This window comes from Felis catus, chromosome D3, assembly GCF_018350175.1.
Source record: "Felis catus isolate Fca126 chromosome D3, F.catus_Fca126_mat1.0, whole genome shotgun sequence".
Taxonomy (NCBI): Eukaryota; Metazoa; Chordata; class Mammalia; order Carnivora; family Felidae; genus Felis; species Felis catus.
This window is the reverse complement of record NC_058379.1, coordinates 40515856-40529847: the sequence shown is the minus strand read 5'-3', so window position 1 is coordinate 40529847 and position 13992 is coordinate 40515856. Positions and strand designations below refer to the sequence as shown.

The 13992-nt window shown below is 41.0% G+C and overlaps 1 protein-coding gene across 13 annotated transcripts in view; it reads right to left on the bottom strand.

Moving 5' to 3' along the window:
- Nucleotides 1-2759: 2759 nt before the first annotated feature.
- Nucleotides 2760-13992, bottom strand: part of DLGAP1 (DLG associated protein 1) — a 1131601-nt gene continuing 1120368 nt past the window's right edge. For all 13 annotated transcript variants that reach the window (XM_045042034.1, XM_045042033.1, XM_023241780.2 and 10 more), the window contains 2 exons: nt 9042-9194; nt 2760-6120 (listed from right to left, as the gene is read on the bottom strand). In XM_045042034.1, the coding sequence (XP_044897969.1) occupies nt 5911-6120; nt 9042-9194 (363 nt within the window). In that variant the 3' untranslated portion in view covers nt 2760-5910. The remainder of the gene's footprint in view (nt 6121-9041; nt 9195-13992) is intronic.

The following is a 13992-nucleotide window of genomic DNA, read 5'->3' as shown; positions in this document are numbered from 1 at the left end:
TGAGACTGTTGATCTTGGGGTCGTGAGTTTCAGTCCCATGTTGGGTGTAGAGATTACTTAAAAAAAAATTTTTTTTTTTTAATTTACAGGAGTAAACATTATTGGTAGCAAGAGGTTATTGCTTAGGACCCCAAATCCTTTCAAATGGAGCCTCTTTTAAAGTTAGTAAAATGTTTATATCTTAACCTGGAGAGATGTTTCTTCCAATATACTTTATGGGGCCATCCATATAGTATTATCTAACTTCCTAGATGTTTCTCCTCATTTTTCGTAATAGAAAATGCTTGCAGGCATTGGACTTGAAATGCCTCCCAAGAAGAAGGAAGGATTCATCAACTGATGGTTATGTGGGTAAATCTCAGAAGGCTAGCTACACAGGAGCATTGACCTTCAGAAGCAGCAAACGCACAAGGCTTTAGACTACAAAACCTGTAATTGTTGTCTGTCACCTTCTTTAGTGTCAATAGGGAGAGTGGATCTTCCCCTTTGTAACAGAAGAGAAAACTAAGACAATTTGCTTCCCTTTCCCTCTTTCCAAAGTGAAAAGGTGAATTTTTCTATGGAAAAATCTCTTTGTTGTGATCTCTATGGAAGCTCCCCATGACAATGATTTACTTAGCAAGTAATCTTCCTCCTCCCAGAAGGAAAACTAGAAGCGTGAAGAGGAAAGAACAGCAATCTTCAAAAGCACTAGTGAAAACGTTTGGTGCCAGGAACAGCAAAACAGTTCCATCAGCTACATGGCAGGGCTTGACCTTTGGTGTTTATCAGAACGCTTTCCTGATTTCAGCCATTTGCTATAAATTTAGGCTCGTGCTCATTTACATAGAAATGCACTGAAATCATCCATTGGCAGGCTAAATAGAGACTCAGGAATCAGGAATCACCGGTCCTGGGGTTTCCCACATTCCTGTGATTGGCGATGCCTCCCTAGGCCCGAAGTAAGCCCGCAGGGAAGCATATAGACCAGGAACAGCACACTATTTCCTCTCCCTGCTTTAGGGGAGATAATGAGTGACTTACAGAGCAATTTGAGACCTAGTCTGTGAACTTACAGTAAATGAGTTAGGACCCAGAGAGGGTTTTCAGACAGGGTCACCAGTTACTGTTTGCAAAAGGAGTTGATCTGATCTTGGTTTAGTGGCTAAAAGTCAAAGTGCCTATTGACCAAACTTGAGGTAAATTTCAGACCCTTTAGAATCACTGGCATTTGAGAATGAACACATTCAGACACTATGATTTTTAAATGCCATTTATTTAAACCAAAGTCGATTTGTATTTTCAAGGGGTGGCTTTCAAAGATATAAAAAAAACCTCACGTTCAGAGCAAACAATTTTGTTCAATTTCCATAAGAAACAAAATTACATTTTTGGGAGGGAGTGGACCCTGTAACATGGGCAATTGAAATTTGCTTCACTGAAATTCAAATTTTTACATGCAAAAACAAACTCACTTTGCTTTGGGATTGGCCGAAATGTTTAAGAAGCCCCAGTGAAATATAAGGATTAATTTGGTAAAAGGCAAGAAGTATAACTGCAGTTCACACTACAGGAATAGTCAGTGCACGAACCCAGGTAATGAGATCTTTGCAGCCTTACAAGCGATGAGCCACTTGATCGATCCTCTTTTCAAACAGTTTCAGAAGTATATCACGTTATTTTGGTAATTGGTAAAGGTCTTGCTTACGTACAAAAATCAGAAAAAGAGGCTTAGCTGCTTAATTTCCATGTTTGTTACATATGGATGGATGGGTTTGCTCAAGTACTTGTGGGAAGAAAATACTGTGTAGACTTTGGCATTTTCAGAGAAGTTCAAGTCCACTTCATAAAACGTTCTAATTTACCTTTATGGGGGCGGGAGGTAAATCTGTATTTTTGTGTATAAAGTAGGGTTTATGGGGTGCCTGGGTGGCTCAGTCAGTTAAGCATCGGACTTCAGCTCAGGTCACGATCTCCGGGCTCGTGAGTTCAAGCCCTGCGACGGCTCTGTGCTGACAGCTCAGAGCCTAGAGCCTGCTTCAGATTCTGTGTCTTAGTCTCTCTGCCCCTTCCCCATTCACGCTCTGTCTCTGCCTGTCAAAATTAAATGTTAAAAAAAATTTTTCAAGTAAGGTTTATGAGTATGACTGAGATGAAGATCAGGGGAAACAGACAGTGGCAAATAATTATCCATTTTAAATGTGGGAAGAATGATAGAGACCCTACTGAAGAGGAAGCTGAACAAAGTTTCAGATTTTTGGATTCAAATCTGTCACTTAATAGTAGTGTCCCATTGGGCAAGTCACTAAGCCTCAGTGAGCACAGTTTTTCATTACTTCGGGGATGAAATTAAAACCACAAAGCATTATTCTGATTTCCCCTATCTCCTCCAGGGTAGGAACCGTGTAGGAAACAAAACTGATGAAATGTTTGCGAAGAAATCCAGGTGGATAAAATCTGTACAGATTTGCACGTTTGAGAGGCCGGTAACTTCTTTCACAAATATACAGCTCTCATCTGAAACTTTCATATGTGCATGATCGTGTATGGTAAAAGGCCATGGTAAAAGGCCTTTTGGTTTTCAGTATTTTGATCCTTTACGTAGGACACAAAGTCTACCCACCTGCTCACCAGCGGCTAACCTAAATGTGTATTTTATTGTATTCTAACAATAAAAGTTAGAATGATATACTTCTTCATTGCTTAATTATTCCCTCCAAAGACAATTACTTGTATTTTGGAAGAAGCAGGGCTTTGTAGTGAAAACACACAGACCTGAAAGCAGTGCATTAATTATTTTATTAATTTCTTCTTTTTACATTATGGGAAACATTCATCTATTTACAGTTTGTTTGTTTTTTTTTTTTTTTGTCCACACACAATCTAGGTAAATAAGCCTATGAAATTCCACTTCATAAAGCCATAAAAATGTTCCCCACCCCTCCATCTGAAGGCTTTCAAATGAATCTTTTTTTTTCCAAACCAAAATAATTTTTAAAAATTACATTGGGAATTCAGATATGCTAGTGATTTACATTCCAGTTATTTAAAATATGCATCTAGACATGTTTTAAAAAAGAAATGGTAAATTCACAAGGATAAGGCTTAAATTAAAGTGGTAATGCACAGTAAAACATTAAGGAAACATCTATAAATAACAGAAATATATTACAAATAAATTAGTTCTATTTACCATTTCAAATATTAAAAATCTTTAATCCATTTCTTCATCTCTCTTTACAAAAAGGTTATGTGAATTGTATGGAAACATCTGCAAAAAATATAATAAATACTTAATTTCTTTGAACGTTTTTTGATGTGGGAGACAAACTTCTTTTGTAGTTCCCCCCCTCCCCAAGAAAATGCCCAAACAGCTTTATACCAAAGTTAAACAAAATAAGTAATTTTTCAGGGTACATACATTTTCCATTATGAACTAAAAAACATATCTACAAATTACATCAAAAAGAACAATGTGACAAAGGTTATGCTCATGGATGTCAGCTTAAGGGGGCAAGTGGTTAACAAGCAGCTTTATGTGGGGTCGTGTTTTAAGATCAATAATTAGCTTTTTATAAAGTGTTTGTACAATTTGTGTTTTAAGGAAGGCAAGGGTCATGATGCCTGTAGGCATTCAGCTAAAAGATTTAAAATCCTTACCAAAAATAGCTTATGAATATACAAATACCATTCACATAGACAAGATAAATAGGCCTTCTCTTGTCTCTCTTTAAAATATTCTGGGCTAAACCGGTTTCCAAAGAAAATACTGTAGGATGATCTTGAGTCGTATTAGAAATCGATTTCTTAATCCCAATCTTCTCTCTACCTCAGGGCACGGAGCTGTAGTTGGGAACATGGGTCTTCCGATGGATGTCGCTTCCTTCACGTCAATCTATGAGTTCCAAGTCATTTTCAGGATTGAATGGGACTATAGGCTACCCAAGGTGGCAGATGGCCTTACTGGCTGCAAACTTTGTGTGACCTTCCGTTGCTGCTACAAACTGAAGAAAAGGTGTATTCTTTTTAAAACAAGCGAACCTTTGAAGTTCAAAATCTCTGTCAGCTCCAATTTTGCAAAGCACTCAAGGTGCTTTGTCCACCCTAGTTAAAAGTTGGTTGGTTGGTTTTTAAATAGGTTAGTAGCCCTTTTCTTGTAAACCACAGCAGTAAACATTTGTGCCCTGTTTATAAAGATAGCTCAAAGCATCAGTGGCTCTGAGAGGTAGCGAATTCCCTAGTGGTTTTAGAATGTGACCATGAAAATAGTTGTTGCCAGAACCCATCACTTCTCTTAATTTCATAAATAAATTAGCACCTGGCTACGAGAGTATATTTTTTTAAAAAAAGTTCTGGTGCAAGCTTATTTGATGTGTGTTTTTAGTCTGTCATTTTTCAAGGGTAATTTCTAATGCTTTAGAGTGGGAGCTGGACATAAAATGTCAGTGATACTTTAAGATCACCACATCCTAAATGTTTAAACTGCTACGAGTAAGGGCGTTTAAAGATAACTTCAGCTAGATGCTTAGCGCACACTGCCCATCCGTCAGGACTAAAAGTGTAAATTCACATTCTCTGCCAAAAGCCTGGGTTTCTTTCAGTGCTTATGAATCACGACTTTCCCCCCTTCCTCGTGACTGCTGAACTGCTGAGGTCAAATTTCTTCTCTCACCACCTGGGACCTCAAGATGAGGGGCAGCTCTTTGGAACGAGGCCGCGTGTCTGCTTGGGTAGAGAATTTATTTTATCGGTTTGACATAGGACGAAATCCTTATGCTGGGGACTGGTAGGACTCTGGGTAGGAGCGAGAGAAGACCAAAGGCGAAAATATGTCTGCATTACAAACTACCGGGTTACAACAGATGGATGTGTAGCATTCAAAGGGATGACAGGAAAATCCAAACTTCTCTCCGAAAACACCCTCGATGCCACTTACAGCACTTCTTGACCAAGTGTGTACTTATATGCGTAGTAGGTAGGCCCCCCAGGATGGACACTAACACGTTAAGAGGACCAACGCTTTCCCCTTTAAAGACCCCCCACCATCACAACAATATAATACACATAGTACAGTAAAGGTTGATAAAACATTTCAGGTCTAAATTTTCTTAATAATAGGACAAAAAAAAATCCCTTATGTAGTATATCTTAAACTAGCAGTGCTTTCTTGCCTTTCTTCATTTTATTGCCTTTCAGAATAGATTAATTTCCCTGAAAGATCGAATTTACAATCTTCTGCTGATGGAAACATTTGAAGCAGTGATGGATGGAGTAACAGTGAGGCAGTTTGTGCAGCTGTGAGTGAAGCAGGTAAGCCCCAGCACCTGCAGAGTTTGCTCCTCCCTTCCCCACTACATATCCAGCCCCACTTCGTCCCCTCTAGGATTGTCACTCATCGATTCCGGTGAGATGGCGTGATTTCTGAGGTTGGAAATAAAGTGCTCCATCTGCTTGACAAAATAATAACCGTTTAGGGGAAATAAAGGGAATCGGAGCCCTAGTTTCCTTCACGTGGAAGACGGTTAAGTCCCAAAGGCTCACCCTGTGCTACTGGATTTCTGAAATACCCTATGGTTTTATATTGCTGAGCTCTAGGGACAGACTAGCTTGGGAGAACTGAGGATGGTGGGCGACCTAAAGGGGCCATTTCTACACAGGTGGGTTTGGTTCTGCCGAGAAAAGAAAGGCCGGCTCTCCGGATGAGGCAGGTGGGTGACGCGTCCGTACGGGTGGCGAAGCTCGGTGGAGAACGTGGGCAAACCGGTCCGGGCGGCTGGGGCTACTGGGGGGAGGGGGGCGGCTCCTGCAAGACCGACAACTACACCGCGACAGTGGAAGTCACTGAGCTCCGGGACGGACGGGCTCGGAGGGCGGGGAGGGGGCGGAGGGAGGACGGAGCGCGGAGGCGGCGCGGCGGGGCGCGCGGGGCGCTCAGAGCCGGGTCTGCGCCTCGGGGATGTAGATCTCGATGCTCTCGGCGCTCTCGGTGGCCGAGTTCTGGCGGACGGACGCGGCGCGCTTGGCGGCCATCAGGCGCTTGCGGGCCTCCTGGCGCTGCGAGCTCTCCAGCGAGCGCTCCCGGATCAGCGGCGCGGGGCCCTTCGCCGGCTTCTTTGGCACTGGAGGAGGGGCCCTTCTCTCCTGATCAAAGCAGAAGGTTCAGGACATTACACAGCTTCTCAGGACAAGCTTGGGAAAAACTGGGATAGGTCAGTAGTTAGAACACGCACACTTTTTTTGATTTTGGTTTTGGGTATTTTTGTTTGTTTGTTTTTTAAACCTAAAGGTGGTTAGTTCTGATCTGCACTCTGTATACATATATATATATATATATATATACACACACATATATATATTTTTCATATGTACATATAAAAAATGTACATATATATATTTCTTTATTATTCTGGCTTGGGTATTCAAAAGATGCAGGGGGAAAAAAAAGGAATACCGGTAAGCTTAAGGCCAAGGGTAAGGCCGAATTGCAGAACTAGTCTCTCCAAGGGAAGGATGTGGGTATTTAAAATGCCCTCTGCTGAAAGGCTGCGGCTCCCGGCATATTTAGTGTGGTTCTCTCTGGAGGCTCCAGACTCTTCCGGGTGCCAGGGATGAGTTAGGGTGGCTGCGGCAGCAGCAGCCTTTGGGGACCCTGCGTCCCCTCTAAGGAGGCGAGGCTGCGGGTGCAAGCTCGGCTCAGAGTTTAAAAACATCCCCGCCCTCTCTCCCCGGGCCCACCCATCCAAACCTAAAAGGCCAAATGAGGAAGAAGAGATGATAAGACTGTGTTCTTTAGCTTTGTCGATGCCACTGTGAGTTATACCCGTCTGCACATCACACACAAACACACGGCAATAGACTTTCCGGGGTCACCCTGGAGGGAGGACACTGATGGTTCCTCCACTCGGTGGGGGAGGGGTGTCGGGGGGGGGGGTGGAATCCGTTCCCAGATAGGCTCCTAAAACATCCCGCTGGGATGTCACTCCTTAGGGGCCTCAGGACGGTTGTGGTGGCCCAGAAGGCAATTCCAATCACAGGAACAGACATTGTGCTTTGAAAATTTAACCCAGGACTGAAAGAGGTCTTCCTCCTCTCAGCATCAGCAAACTATGAAATGGTTGGATATTTTAAAATGCCACTGCAAAAATAAAGGCCATTCAACACTTGGGTCACAGAAAAAAAGAAAATGCAGTGGGCAAGCTGCGAATCTAAACCACGAAGGAATTTAACGAAAAGGATAATGAGTTTTCAGACTCTCCGAAAAGGTCCATATGAATCTGCTGTTTTCATTTTTAGTAAGATACCTTCAATTCTCATGACATGGATGTGACAGTTATCTTAAAATAGGGATTTTAGGATTCTCCAAAGGGGGTATACTCTTTGTATCTTCACACGTAAACTCATTGCAGCAAATCCTCCTTGCTCGCCTGGGTGAAGTGCCTAGATAAATTTATTACATTGGAATTGCCCGCAGGCTGATTAAGGTGGAGTCTGTGTGGACAGAAAAGGGAAGTCCAGAGTGCAAACAGCATTTGGCCAACTCTGATTGTGCTCATTTGTTTCTTCCCCTCAAGTTCACGGGGTGCTGAAAAGCTCTGGTCATAGACAAAGTGTATAAAAATTTAGAAATCAAGTTCACTAATGACTCACTGTGTACGTGTCGACAGGTTACATATGTCAATTCTTAGCATCACAAATTTTGGACATTTTAAATCTTCACTGTTGGGTAACTTGGTGATATTTGGAAAAGTATGAATATTGGAAACTTTTTAGCCATATCTTCCTTTCCTTGTACTTAAAAAAAATAATATTTAAAAAAAACCAATGAGTGAGAATTAGATGGATCAGCTCTAAAAACTAAATTACCAGTATGTGTGTACATCTGTCGTGTTTTCTTAAAATAAGAACAATTTAAAAGCTTATTTAGTACATAGTTTTAAACACAGATTAAAGAAAACTAGATTGAGTGCGGATGTTTGGCTTCCCACATAAGAGGCCACACATATATCAATGGTACTTTGATGCTTAACACTAAAACCCCTGGTCAATGGCGATAGAACTGGAGATGAGGGACAATGACACTGACCCTCTCGCTGATTATGAATCGGCCCTTGGGACTGGCTTTCTTCTGGGAGTCCACTGACTGTATGAACCCGGATACCATGATGGAGAGCAGCAAAATGAACTGGATTACTGTTCGCTCTCTGACAGGCAAGGAGATCTGAAAAGGGCAGGCTACCGGAGCTTCATGGGAACACACAAGCCTCATGTTTAGAGGCCGAATCTCTTGGAACTATTCAGCCTCAGGCCATTGGAAAGCAAAGAGTTAAAAAAGTCATGCATGACAGGCCAACCTAGGGAGGTGGATATTGGATACCTGTGTGAGCCTGGTGGAACCACCATAATCAAATGTGAAAATTGCAGTTTATTAATTAAAGTAAAATAACTTGAACCTTTATTTCTAAACTGTTGAATGAGAAACCCAGTGAGCAATATTCCCCAAGTCAAGTCAACCAAAAGTAAAACTCTTAAAAAAAAAAAAAAATCCCAACATTTATGATTACTGTGAACCTTTATGGTGTATATTTTTAACCTTGAACAACAGCGGTTTCTTTATTACTATATTTATGAAATGCTTATCAAAGTCGGTTAGTTTTCAGGGCTTCCTATTTTTCTCAGAAACACATCCTAGGGTGTAAGGAAGTTGAACTCTTGATCTATATAATCATGCACTGAAGATGTCATTTATTTTAGTTTAAAAAGCAAAATGGAGGCAGTTCCTTCCAGTGACTAAAATGGTTTAACTTAAAGTTTAATTAACAAAAAAGCCACATTCCCATTTTCCAATTCACAAAGACAGGTTTTTCTTTAAAAATATGCCTGAAACATATTACAGATAATATCCCAAATGATTACTATGTAAACATTGTCATTACAATGAGATTAATATGATATCAGCTCCATTTCACATTGTAAACAGCAAGACTGAATGCAGAAGCCTATTTAGACTGTCCAGTGTTTGTGCAGGTTTTTAAATGAACCATACAAAATCTACATTGTTCTACCTTCTTGTCAAGAGGATCCATCTGTTTCCAATTATTGGCCTTTAACTGATGAAGTTCATCAAATTTCATACTAATATTTTCTATGGACAACTGCAGCATGTCCCAGAACCCCGCCAGATCCTGGGAAGTGGGCCTTGGATGAGCATTGGGATTCTGTACAAGAGAAAAGAAAAACATTCGTGCTTTAGAGGCAATCGATGACAACAAGCACAGGACCAAAGGGGCATTTTCAAATATTTCAAATAACATAAGGGGGATGAGTTCCTTTTGGCTTTCAAATAGGAGATAAAAGTGAGGCTACAAATGGTAATTCTTCCTTTTTCTTTTCTTTCTTTCTTTCTTTTTTTCTCTCTTTCTTTATCATCTATTATCTATTATCTATTATCTATCTATCATTTCTATCTATCATCTATCTATCTATAAAGATTTATTATGGAATAATTGAAACATACAATTGTAGGATATTTAAAGTGTACAACACGAAGATTTGATATATGTACCCATTGTATACAGACTCCTCCCATAAAATTAATAAACACATCCATCACATCACATACTTATCTTTGTGTGTGTGTGTGAGAACATTTAAGTTCTACTCTTAGCAAATTTCAGTTATACAATACACTGTTATCAGCTATAGTCACCATGTTGTACATTAAATTCTCAGACCTTATTCATCTTATAACCAAAAGTTGGTACCCTTTCAACCAATGTCTTCCCTTTCCCCCACCCCCCAAGCCCCTGGCAACCACTTTTCTCCTCTTTCTTTCTATGGGTTTGACTCTTCTTAAAAGATTTCATTTCAAATGGTAATTTTATACACTCATCTGAGTCAGTGATTCTCAAATGTCAAGGTTGTAAAACTCTTCTTTTGTAATACAACATCTATCAATGTGGTATGAGGAGAGAATCCAAACTTTTCAAAAAACTATGACAAGATGCATTAAAACATATTTAAATGAAGACACCATCTTCCGCGGGGGTGGGGGGTGGGGGGTGGGAGGGTGGGGGTGGGGAGGATAGTGGAGCTGGAATCTGACTTCATGTCATCCAACTTATTCAGAGAACAGATAAGAAATCTAAAATAAGACTTGTTTTAACAGTCATGTTGAGGGAAACGATAGGGTAAACAAATGATGAGTAAGAAAATAATTGCATTTTTAATATTTTGTAACGTTTATTTTATTTTTGAGAGCGAGTGCAAGTGGGGGAGGGGCATAGAGAGAGGGGGACAGAGGATCTGAAGCAACTCCGTGCTGACAGCAAAGAGCCTGATGCAGGGCTCGAACTCACGAGCCTCGAGATCTTGACCTGAGCTGAAGTTGAATGCTTAACCTACTGAGCCACCTAGGTGCCCCCCAAATAACTGCACTTTTAATGTACCATGTGTTTAACAATTAAGATATTACTAATATAGGAAGTCATTTTATCATACAAGGACTTTTTTTTTTTTATGTTTATTTATTTTTGAGACAATGCGAGAGACAGAATGCAAGCAGCAGAGGGGCAGACAGAGGGAGACACACAGAATCTGAAGCCAGCTCCAGGCTCTGGGCTGTCAGCCCAGAGCCGGATGTGGGGCTCGAACTCACAAACCGTGAGATCATGACCTGAGCCGAAGTCGGATGCCTAACTGACTGAGCCACTCAGGTGCTCACAAGGACTTTTACTAAATCTTTGGGAAATGAATTGGTTTTAAATCAACCATAACATAAAATAGCAAATGCGAGAACACATATCTATACATTACACATAGATGTCTGTAATGACCCACTTTCTAGATAATATTAAACAGTCTTCAGTGTTTAAGGATTGACATTTTTTTTTTGCCCCATCCCTATATCCCTGACAGGTACTAGAAAGTATGAACCATGAATTTATATGATGTAAAACAGAAAAAACATAACTAGGAGACTGAAGGTGTCATGCCCAATATTAATCACTACTGCCAATGGTAGCTAAAGGGATTCATGGTTATGGGGGTGGGAGCTTCCAGATGTCAGAGGCTTACATCTGGGTCAGTTTGGGTTACCTGTGGGTATTAAAGCCAATTGGATATACTGTGAAACCTCATGCCATATAATAACCTGAGGCCATTTTGTACTTTTTTTTTAATGTTTTATTTATTTTTTGAGAGAAAACGAGTGGGGGAGGGGCACAGAGAGGGGGACAGAGAGGATCCAAAGTGGTCTCTGGGCTGACAGCAGAGAGCTGGATGTGGGGCTCAAACTCACAAATTGTGAGATCATGACCTGAGCCGAAGTCAGAAACTCAACTGGGTGAGCCGTCCAGGTGCCCCCATTTTGTACTTTAAAAACCAACTTTCAGGAGCACCTGGTGGGTCAGTTGGTTGAGCATCTGACTTTGGCTCAGGTCATGATCTCACAGTTCATGAGCTCAAGTCCCACATCAGGCTCTGTGCTGATAGTTCAGAGCCTGGAGCCTGCTTCAGATTCTGTCCTCTTTCTCTGCACCTCCTCTGCTTGTGCTCTCTCTCAAATATAAATAAATAAACTTAGAAAAAAAAAACTTTCAGGAAGTGCAAGGTCAGTGCTCATCAAAGTTAATAGGTTGGAAAAGTTAATAGGTTGGAAAGAACTTTTTAGCCCTTTGACGGACTAGCATTATTGGTCTGCCTTCAAAATAAATACAAGTTAAAATGTATTTATAAACTTATACTTCTAAAACTGTCCATAGTTCTAGAATTCACTGAAGACGTAAATTCTAAAGTTTGTCAGTATTTGGTTCAGTATTAAACCCTAGTCTAGTGACACCTGAATTAAAGAGTTTCTCTGCAGCATTTTCATTTAGTAAGTTAAAAAATTTGCATAACATCTAGGTTCAGAACAGACAGATAATAGCTTTAACAAAGTACATTGCAAATGGAGTTTTATGGTCTTCCTCATCTCACTGGTAACTAAGAACCAAATTGCTCATATTTTGGAGTTAACTACAGTCTCTTAGGTCACAAGCCTATCGGCTAAATTGGTTCAGTGCAGCAGTGATGAAATGATTGTTTGGTAGGCCCAAAGAGTTTGTTTAATTCTGTATGATGGGCGATTTGGTCCCTCTTCACCAAGAATCACTGCCCCTGTGTCGTCAGGGGGACAGATGGGGAAGCAGACAGAAAGAGAAACTGTGGGCCATGTGACATCCCATGCATAGAGAGTTGCAGCCCTCGCCTTAGTCTGAACCAGGCCACTTGGAGGTTAGAGGTGATGGAGGGTGTGGAGGGATGAGGGGGGGCTGGGTTCCTGAGTTTAGTTTTGTTGGAAAAAGTAATGCTCATCCATTTATTCTATGTCTGAAAGTCAAGTCTGGGATAATATTCAGGTGTTTTCAAGTGTTCTCCTCCTCAGAATAAGAACTCAAGAAAGGAGAGCTGGGTCTGGTTGTGCCCAATCTTAGGGACGCTTGTGTGCAGCTTTATAGACCTAAGAAATGCCACCACCAGGCCACCACGCTTCCTGCTGCAGAGAAGGTGGGGCTGACTGATCTGCCCATGTCCCTCTAGGAGGGCGTGGACTAGAACTCAAATCTTTGGGGCTGGTGGTGGGGATGTCAAACAGGCACTGAGGTCAGATAGACTGGGATTTGAATCTTGGGCTCTGCCTCTTACCAGCTGACCCTGGCCAAGTTACTGATTGATTTTTAGTTTTTGTTTTTCATTCCTGACCAAGTTATTTAGCTTTTCCATGCCCATTTTCCTCAACTGTAAAGTTGTCATAAAAATAATGTCACTATCTGCTCCATAGGGTCACTCTGAGGATTTAACCAGATCATATATCCTAAAGCTCTTGCCATGGCTTCTGGCACATACTGGGCTTTGAACCTTCCCTTCTGAGGCACGATTTGACCAGCCACCCATGGCCCTCCACCCGAGGCGCAGTCCCACTTCCTGCCTCTAATGTGCTGCCCACATTTCCAACTAAGTTCCTCTTGCTGCTCAGGCACGTGAGCCTATCAGGAACGAGGAAACGTCAAAAGCTGGCTTTAACAAACCTTTCCTAGAAGTCTGCGAAATTTTCAAAATGTTTTGTCTACAATTTCATCATCAAAACTTTGCACAGTGTTTGTGTTCTACTTCATAACATACCTGCTTATTATATAATTCTGTGAAAAAGTGTGCTGTTTGCCCTATAGGGCGTACATATTGGCTTCCATGTATCTTCTAGGCAGTTTGAGAAATACAGCTTTCTATGAACTTTCATACATTTGAAGAGCACAGAACCATGTTAATGAGGATCTGTGACACATTAGCAAGTTTACAAATTAGCAGGAATTCTGTTCGTGGCACTGAGTGAAGCTCAGTAAAATATTTGTCGAATTCACTTATCGATACATTTACTAACCTATGTTATCCCATAATCCAGAACAGAATTTCTGGGAAGGTGGAAGGATTTTTGCTGAGGGAGAGGAAAACAAACTACAGATGTGGGGGGTGGGTGTGAGGAGGAGGTGAAGGACAGCCCCAAAGGGGGGTTTCAGAAAGAAAAGTCTGGTGAAGAGGGACCGAGAACACCAACTTTTGCAGGCTTTCCACTTTCTCTTGATTGAACCCTGTCTTGATAAATCCCCTCCAGTCTATATTTGTCCTTGTTAACAAGATGTGGTTAAAACTCTAAAATCATAGTCAATGAGATTGCAAATAACCATGTTTTTACTTTCCACAAGATGAACAAGTGGCTTTTCATTTTATAGTAGAGCAAGCGTGACCAACAACTGACCAATAAAAGCTATTGTGGAAGGACACTTGCAGAGAATAGTAGCAGTTTCTTTAAAAAGACATACATGAGGAAGCTCTTGCCTTTGTCTTTTGTAGTCCCTTTAAAAAAAATGTTGTTGATGCTAGTGGTGTTTCTGTCTCTTAATTTTACTTTATTTGGTTTTTGTACGTCCAACAAGGATGAATTACTCATTTGCCTCAAGGAGATCAAATCTACACTTTGTG